The sequence below is a fragment of the Phalacrocorax carbo genome, chromosome Z (assembly GCF_963921805.1).
Source record: "Phalacrocorax carbo chromosome Z, bPhaCar2.1, whole genome shotgun sequence".
NCBI classification, from domain to species: domain Eukaryota; kingdom Metazoa; phylum Chordata; class Aves; order Suliformes; family Phalacrocoracidae; genus Phalacrocorax; species Phalacrocorax carbo.
The window spans coordinates 46,141,139-46,150,601 of NC_087548.1; the positions used below are offsets into that span (position 1 = coordinate 46,141,139).

The window sequence follows — 9,463 nt, forward strand, 5'->3', positions numbered from 1 at the left end:
TGCCTGGGCTGTGCTGCAAAACCCCTCTCTTGAGCTCAGCTGCTCCTCTTTACGCTGTGGACCAGCTGGGCTAAAAGGTCTCTGTATTCCCACAAGACAGTAAGTCCCCAAGGGCTGTGAGAAAAGCCTTGGTATTTCTGACTCGCTGGTTCTTGTTAATATGACTACATTTGGGCTGTTGTGTTATATCATGAGGGCTGAATAAGGGTGCCTAGGGCTTTTGGTACCATTCAGTATGCAAATCTATGCAGTGTATCTCTTGTAACCACTGAGTCACCATTTGCAGAGCTCCTTTTGGGCACCAGCTGATAACATTCATGGGACCATTCAGCAACCCACAGAGTCCCGCCACTCTTGCTTTTTGGTACAGCCGATCCTCAGCTTTGAAGCTGCTCTCTGTGGGTAAAAAGGCTAGCCCAAGATTTGGGCTTCAGTGTAACATTACCTATTAATAACCCACAAAAAATGCAAGGATTATATGAGCTGATTCCTGTTTGCTTTTCTTTTTCAAAAGACTACCTTACAATTTCCCATTCGTTCCCTTTAAAACATGATGTAAATCATGAAACACTGCTTAGATATTCTGACAACAGCATTTAATCCAGGTAAATGAAGTCAAACAGAGAACAATTTTTTTTTTCCCTGTTGGTTTCTGCTCTAACCTTTCTAATTACAATAATCTTAAATGCCACATGAAGTTTCATTCACATTGCTTGGACATTAAATGAACTATTAGGTAGTGTAGGATTAGAGCAACATCAAAGCCCTCATAGAGGTTCAGCATTATGCAAAGCCTCTCATTTTCCTTTTGACTTAGAGCACCATTAATATTATAGGTTGTATTCAATAATTCTACTGGCACTGTCCTTTTCTGTCCATGGGTAAGGCTGTGTCAGCATTTCTATTATAATCCCTTAATTTCAAAGGACTTTATTACTTGTCCATAAAATTTTGTTCTGGGGTAGAATTTGGTATTAAATTCTCATTCTGGGATAAGGAGAAGAAAAACTGTTTAAAGACTTGGTGACTGCTCCCTTGTTTTAGAGATAATATGTGCCATTTAAAGCAGTTGGAATCAGTGCCTGAAAATTCTCTGTCAGTTTTACAATTCAAAACCAGGTCTATTTTCTACAGTCAATGTTGGCAGGTTGCTATTAGTCTGCTTGGTGGATTTGTTCTCTCTCCTTCCCAAAGCAGAGAAGGGGCAAAGGGTCACAAATACAAAGCACTCAAATCTCAGAGTAAACTTTGCCAGTGACCTCTGACACAAGGTTACAGCACTGAATCCTCTGGGATAGAAGAGTGGTGAGATTATGAAAAGGAATATGTGCCAGGACTGAGGTGGGAATAAAAACAAGCCTCTGGGAAAGGTTCAGTGCTTTTAAAGTAGCTGCAACCAAGATCTTGCACACTGTGCTCACTAATAAGAAAATGGTTGCAGAGGAGGATGAAGAGCTCAGGGAGTTTTTCTTTGTGAGGAATGCTGTAGGGGTGCTTGCATTAGTAATATCTATCCTAAAAGTAGGATGAGTTATAGAAGTGTAGGATAGGTTGAGGATATCATATTTACTCATTAGCAAAAAGTAGATTGTGTTTGTTAAAAAGTAAGTTCAGAGATGTAAGTAGGGCATCCTGTGACAGAAATTCATAAACTCTTCCTGTATTGGGTTAACTCTCCAAATGGCTACCAGCAGCTACAGACAGCAGGTTGCCAACAGAGAAGTGCCCTGTGAATGTAAGGTGTCAACCTAAAGAGCTGTGAGCTAGGTGTATCACAGCTGTCTTCTCTAGAGGCTCTCAGGCGGAACATGTCTTTGGGTACTCTGGTTTGATTTTCCCTTCTTACTGTAGGCACTGTGCTGTCCTTGCTTTAATTATGGAATCAGAAAATCACAGAATCATAGAATTACAGAATGGTTTGTGTTGGAAGGGACCTTTAAAGATCATCTAGTCCAACCCCCTTGCCACAGGCAGGGACAACTTTCACTAGATCAGGTTACTCAAAGCACCATCCAACCTGACCTTGAACACTTCCAATGAGGCATTCACAGCTTACCTCAGAAACTTCCTCCAGTCTCTCACCACCCTCATCACAAAAAATTTCTCTCTCATGTCCAATCTAAATCTACCCTCTTTCAGTTTAAAACTGTTACCCCTTTTCCTGTCACTACAGAGGCCCTGGTAGAAAGTGTCCCTCCACCTTTGTCATAAACCCCCTTTATATATTGAAAAGCTGCAGTAAGATCTCCCTGGAGCCTTCTCTTCTCCTGGCTAAACAACCCCAAATATCTCTGCCCCTCTCCATAGGAGAGCTGTTCCATCCCTCTGACCATTTCTGTGGTCCTCCTCTAGACCTGCTCTGACAGGTCCATGTCTTTCTTGTACTGGGAATCCCAGATCTGGATGCAGGCCTCCAGGGTGGGGGTCTCACGAAAATGGAGTAGAAGGGGAGAATCTCCTCCCTTGACCTGCTGGCCATGCTCCTTTGTATGGAACCCAGGATATGATTGGCTTTATGGACTGTAAATGCACATTGCCAGCTCATGTCCAATTTTCAATCCCCCAGTATCCCCAAGTCCTTCTCCACAGGGGTGCCCTCAGTCTGTATTGATATTGGGAATTGCCCTACAGGGCCACTCTCAGATGGGATTCTCATCCTAAGGGGGGAAAATTCAGACCTATAAATTCAGAGGCCATTCAAAAAGCTATCTATATTTTGACATAGATTGTAATGGATATGATTATTCCTCATCAACCTTGAAACTTCCGAACACTCTTACTGGTCCTGCTTGTAGGGTATAAGTCAGTTTGACCCAAATGGAGTCCTCTTTATGCAGGAAGGTGGCTGCAGCTTTTAGCATGGGGAAATGTCTTATCTGAGTATAGAAAGGCTCACACAACACCGTGACTTAGGGTTCAGATCTATCTCTAATGTAACTTCCACTGAGCAGCTGCTGCAGATCACGTTTGGTTAATGTGTGTGTGGCTGAGCTAACACCAGCACTGATGTCTAGGAGAGGCTCCACAGAGGTCAGATGGAAAGGCAAGAGGATGAGGTCAAAAGAGTAAAACCTGTAATCAATATTAGGCCTTCAGCCGAATCTGTTCAAAACCCTTTCAGTTTAAGACATTACCTCTTCTTCATCTTCTTTAACTTCCCCACCCTCCCCCCACCCAGCAAAGATCCTGCTTCTCCAGAGTCAATGATTTCCCAGATCTCTTAATTAATCTGGCATCGCAGTGGCATCTGACTCTTCATTTTCCTCAGAATTTTATGGTGAGAATCCAGTTACATGAGTAGTGATTTCCTTGACATGCAGTGTATTTTGCCACAACTATATCACCTTTCATGAGTTAGTTTGGGAGGTTTTTATTGTTCAGACCTGCTTATTAGGAGACATTATCTATGGATTAAAGTTCCAGCTGGAGCATTAGCTACTGTGTACATGAATTGCATTATCTGTGTGGAGTAATCGGACCTTGACTAGGTACCTGACCCAGGTATGATGGTTTTTCCCTGACCTCTGGCTGTGGCCCATCTTTTCACTCACCCTCCATTGTTTCTGTCCTGTTTACACAGTAAGCTCTGTGTGACTGGGATTATGTCTCATGTTGCTTGGGTGTCATGAGATCAAAATCTGAGAGGTAGCCTGTAGGGTTTTCTACACTACAAAATAACTCCTCTATACTTAATGTTCACTAAATACAGAATATGGTAGGTGAACTTGGTATTCTACGGTGGGTTTATTTCAGTGCTGACAACTTCAAGCACCTCAAAATTGGCCAATAGATCAGTGTCTTCTTCAGTGAATGTGGCCAGAAGCCCAAAGAATCATAGCTGCACAGACATGAAGTCATTGCGCTGTAGGGAGCACATAACTTTTGGGTGTCACGGTGAAGACAGTCTGCTGGGTGATCCTGCACTGGGCTGCAGGACAGACACCACTGCAGAAACTCTGCAGTTGCAGGGCTGGGGAGCTTCAGCCAGGCATAGCTGAACCATCTCATTGATTTGTTTTTACCGTCTTATTAGAAAGGCATCTTGCATTTTGCCTGACTTGCATTAGTTGTTCAAATTCAAAACTTGGCTGCACTGGCTGAGTTATGGTTATGCTTATTTGCTGCTTAATTAGAGAGCTCCAGAGAGGAGCTTCTTGGTTAGGGAAGGACAACTGAGAAAAGAACTGTATCTAAGCTGTCTTAGTTCAGGCTAAACTGCTAAGAAGTCTGTTAAGTTACTAACAGAATCATTCTTCAGAGCTATCAGCCCTTATTCATATGCTAGAAGGATCATTAATATGGCTAAAATGGAGTATCTGTCACTGTTGGGCTAACATACAGCATACTTCTCATAAATACTACTTAAAAGGACTTGGATCCAGATTGCTTAGTGTTTGCTTCAGAAGATGGTAAAACTTTACTAGATTTGATTTTTGTCACTGTTATAAGCTTTTTCAAAAAAGTTCTGTACCATGCATTTGTAATGAGAAAGCAACATGCATTTTCTTGCTACTCAGTGTCACTAAAGGAATGGTAAAATAATGAAGGCTAGGAAGATAAGCAAGTATCTACCACATTTTAATTACAAAGCTAATAAAATTAGATTGGCATAACTCAAAATCTCTTGCTGTTACATTCAAAGCAATGTGAAAATATGGATTAAAAAAATCAAGAGAAATGAAGTGTTTCTTCAAGGAGCTATTTTATAAACATTTGAGTTATTAAGTTTAACCTGTTTAACTGAATACTGCACTCCTCTGAAACTGCATATTGGCAAAAAATAGTCTGAAGAGGATTTAAGCATCCTCTCTAACTGTAATGATTTTATAAACCCCATCTGATTTTATCATTTTTCAGCTGATGGCTTTACCAGTTCTACAGTCAGGTTTGTCCATTCATTTTTATAACATTATTGCTCATTTCTGAGTCTCACAGAAATTGCAGTTTACTTATTTTTGCCTCCTTTTAATTTCTCTTATGACCTTCAAGGTAAATGAAAGATTTATATTTTTGTGTTTTCAAATTGCTGGAACTATTTTCATCTTGGAGTCTGCTCCTGCTTCTGATTAAGATAGTTTCTTGACATTTAGGTTTGAATTTTAATGCTATCACACTTCTTTACTTTTGCTGATTGACTCTAGATTATATTTATTTCTCTAGATATGTATTCTTATTGTGGTGGTAATTTACAAAACTCCTAGGTAGATTACCCCTGAAAAAGTGTTGGTGTTTGTATCAAAACATGTTGCTAGCACTTCAATAAATAAAGATTACATGGCCCAAAGTCCTGAACCTAATGCTGTGGAACCTGAGCCTGAAATAATTCATCTAGACACTAAAGGTGAAATTACAAAGCTCAGAAGAAAAGTGGCTTAATTCTGGAAATGTTTTCAGAACTCCTCTTGGCCTTGGGCTGGAGTAGTTGCAGTCTGCAAAAAAAAAAGTTCCTTTTTATCGTTTTAAAGAGATGATTTTGGGGTGCCGTAGCTTGATAGGGATCGATTAGAAGGCATTCTTAAGTGACATAACCATACGAGATGTGCAATGAGGAACTCAGAGGCCAGTCACTCACTCACTTCCTTGTACTTCTTTTCCTGACTCTCATTCTGCCTTACTTTATTTGACAAGAAGAAGAAGGATCTCAACTGCGTGAGATGCAAAGAAAAGCTTATTCCAGGGATACCTCCTTCATTCTTAAATTATGTCAACTCTGATTCCTTCTGTTTTGCACCTTGTGCTGTTGCTTACACAATGAATGAGGGGAAGTAAAATGTTTCCCTTAGCTCAGTTCAAGCTAGAATTTCAGCCAAAACAGTATAAAAATCAATGCTGTTTCATGATGGAGTTCAGGCAGAGCTTCAGCAAGCACCAGGCACAGACAGATGATGAAAGAACTGAAGTGTGTGAACTGGCATTTTCAAAGAAATCTAATTTTTACTAAAACCCAATATTACTTTGTGTGTCTACCTGGTAATTGTACATTAAAGCACAACTTTATTGCAATTAAACTGTTATCCTGCATATTCTCAGTTGATGTTACTTTAAAAATTGCTTAAGAAAAACACTCAACTGAAGAACATGTGTTTAGCAGGTTTTTTCAGCTGGCAGGCAAACTCTGATCTCAAGTTTGGTGGCATACCTGCTGATGCCTTGATTTCTGAGTACATGTTTAAATTCCCATAACAGATTTGGTTTGACCTTGGGACACAGAAAAGTTAATTTAAAAGGTGATGGACAAAAAGAGAGAAAGTAGCATTTCAAATTTTTGTTTTGCTTTGAAAAGGACAGATATTATAAATATTTTAAAACCCCAAACCCTTCTGCGGTTGTCTTCTCATTCCACTGGCAATTCAAATCTTCTTTACTCTGAAACAATATGAATTATCAAGAAGTAGTGAAAGTGTCTTATAAAATGTGATTAAAAGGTTAAGCAATTGAGGCGCAAGATTTTCAGCATGCTCAAAACAACCCATTTTGCAGTACATTACCCCAGGCATTCTGGAGGCAACAAAGCAGTCACCCTAAAAAGGAAGCAATTTTATTACACCAGCCTATTGAAATGCTTTGGTACCGTTGGAGGAAATGCCACATTTCCTAATGAAGCATTAGGAAGGGAGCTAGAAACATTTTTCACTAATTGCGAACGTGGGAGAGGAAAGCTACCATGTTTCTGAAGGTACTGGTTGTTAAGGATTATACGCTGGTCTTAGAGGGAAAAAGAGAGGAAAAAGTGTGCTTGTCACTCATAGTGGCAGACAGCTGTGAAAATGCACCAAGCTGCTCTGTGAAATAAACATATTAGTCCAGCTCTAGATAAGCCAAGTCAGGTGCCAGAAGCAGCCTCAAAACTCCAAGTCATTTTGTCTTTGCTGATATAGTGTCTCAAGATAGCTAATGTGGGTTAACTAATTAAGCAACTCATGTTGGTGTCTCACAGAGCGTTTTTCTCAGGATACATATTAATAGCTTCACAGACTTTTAGTATGGCAGCAAGGATCTACAACTACCACCAAGTTTGGCTCCACTCGTGATCTGGGATGTGATGGCATTGCTTGTGCGTGTCCCCTCTTCCTTAGTCTGAGTTGAGCTGTGCTGTGTTTAAAAAAATATATCTCCCAACTATTCATTAAACAATTTTGAAAGAAAATAACTTCATTTTATTACAATCAGTCTATACAGAAACCTAAAATCTCGAGGAAATGTTTTTGTTGAGCACTAGCTGTGTAACTAAACTCTCTTTCCAGGCATCTACAGCTCGGTGAACCATGATTTATTAGTCTTGAAGACTTCAGAGTACTTCAGTCTCCATTTATCAAATGAAGGGATGGATGCATGATCTTAAAAGTAGCAACAGACATTTCACATATGAAACTTTAAACAATGACAGCTAATTAATTATAGCTCATTTAAGCCACAAAGTAAAATTGACTTAAGCTTTTGTATCACTCCATCATGCTTTCCTACAAAATAATTTTCTTTTTTCCCAAAACATGTAATGAGTGTGGGATCTTCAGCTAGATGAGTCTTCAGGTTGGGTCCTCAACATCTTTATCCGTTTTTCCAGCCTCTCCATCCATTCATTTCTGAGCCTAAGGACAGAAACATGGATCAGCTTGTCCCCATGTTTTTATAGGGAACAGATTTATACTCTTCGGGTTTCCCACCGGTGGTATCCTTTGGTGTTTTTCCCCAGTCATCATGCAAACTGTCCTGCCCCTTTAGAGTACTTTGCTGTATGGCACTTCAGGACTAGCTTCTAAATCCAGATGAGGGCTCACCTGAGCTTTGTGTTCATCTTCATCTCCAGTGCGCCCTCTCTCAAGTGCCTCTGTGTGCCGGAGTGACTTGTAATCGCCACTGGAGATTGCCTGCTGCCACCTGCTGGGTAGCATCACCCAACACTTCCCCAGTCCCCCTCCTCTTCAGAAATGCGTTAAAGGCTCCTGAGCGCTATTTGGCTTAGAAAAAGTGTGCATGTTGAAACTTCTGTGAGATCCACAGCAGACAGCTTTAGGTGATATGTGGCACATTTTTTCTTTTTGGTTGTATCTAGGTACCACAAAAAGACTGCCTCAAATAGAAAAGACAGGAATTTCACAGCTGAGGAATTAGGATGTTGAAATTAGGTTAGTTACAAATGGATTTAACATGCTAGAGACTAATTACAGCTTTCCTTCATCCAGGGTTATTAGTGCAAGGACATCCTTGCTCTTATTTTTTCTAAGTATCAATCCAAAGAGAGGTATAGGAAGATTTCAAAAAATGCTTTCTCATTGAATGATCTCAAGCCAAAATAGCCATCTTTGCATGTGCGTTCAACTTATGGAGACTTCATGTGAAGTAAAACTGTACTGATGTTGCCACTGACTCATCTTTCTCATTGTGGCTGATTAAGGTAGATATGACTGATTGAGGTAAATAGGATATGGATGATGGTTTCCTTGGTCAGTTAGTAACCTTGGACAATCAGCTTTCTAATGGATTTACCTTATGCAAATTGACCAATCTTAATTAATTCAAACTATATTCTTGTGAAAACAAGGTCACAGAGAAAGAAGATGGGCCAGGTACACATCTGTGCTGGCTCTGATGTGAACATAAGCCTTGATGTTCAAGACAAGCTTGCACTGCTAGATGTTGTCCTGATAACTTCAGAAAGTTCTGCAGCTGGACCCATTTATGGAACAAGAGTGAATTACTCTCTTATGCCGCGAAACTATTGCTTAGATATGTTAACATTAGCATATTTTCTAAAATACTTTCAGCTTTTATTTCATGACTCAAATATAGGTATCACTTTTCTTTAAAAAAGAATTACAACACAATTTCAAATAACCTTTCCAGATGCGAACTACCCACTTTGTCAAAGCACTTCTTTGCTGACGTTCTTTTTCAATTTGCAGATAGCGAGTTTGTTTTTCAATGGTCTTTTCCCAGAAGTTCCTTAGGTCACTAGTTTCACATCCCCGCACTTCATGACGAATGTATTGGCTATTCATTTCCTCTAAAGGAGAAATCTGAAACAACCATAAGACAAGTTATTCATTCTTCATCTGTTGTCATGGCTGAAGCATACTCTTGCTATTTTGTATTTTCAGAGTTAGCCTCACACGGTCTTCTGGGTTTTTTTTCTCTTTTTGTAGGATCAGAGTGACGGTGGGCATGACTCACTATTTAAGCTTTTTATTCCTGGCTCTGACAGTTGAGGATATGCTGTCTGCGATTTGAATTCTTACTTGTTCGCCTCAAAGACCTCTCACCTCCATCTGCCTGTGACCTTTAAGCTCACAATGCAGGACAGTTCTGTGGTATTCCCTAGCTTAATGATTAAGATACCTTTTGCTGTAGTCATAAATGGAAAGGAAATATAAAAATTGCCAGATCTAGCGATGTTTTTCCTCACTGTTTTCATGTCTATAAAACGATAAAGTGACCATTGTAGGGTAAGATTAAAACAATGAAG

At 39.9% G+C, this 9,463-nt stretch overlaps 1 protein-coding gene across 1 annotated transcript; it reads right to left on the reverse strand.

Annotated features, from left to right (window-relative positions):
* Positions 1-7,510: 7,510 nt before the first annotated feature.
* LOC135310431 (protein FAM240B-like) lies at positions 7,511-8,999 on the reverse strand. Its single transcript, XM_064437830.1, has 2 exons — positions 8,860-8,999; positions 7,511-7,589 (listed from the first exon to the last, which is right to left on the reverse strand). The coding sequence occupies exons 1-2, from the start codon at positions 8,997-8,999 to the stop codon at positions 7,511-7,513; spliced, it is 219 nt and encodes a 72-aa protein (XP_064293900.1).
* Positions 9,000-9,463: the final 464 nt, after the last annotated feature.

Bases quoted from the DNA above. Each gene is read 5' to 3' on its own strand.
- LOC135310431 (XM_064437830.1), bottom strand. From the start codon at position 8,999: ATGAATAGCCAATACATTCGTCATGAAGTGCGGGGATGTGAAACTAGT. The intron at 7,590-8,859 runs GTGGGTAGTTCG...TTCTGTCCTTAG, and splicing joins CAAAGAAGTGCTTTGACAAA to GCTCAGAAATGAATGGATGG.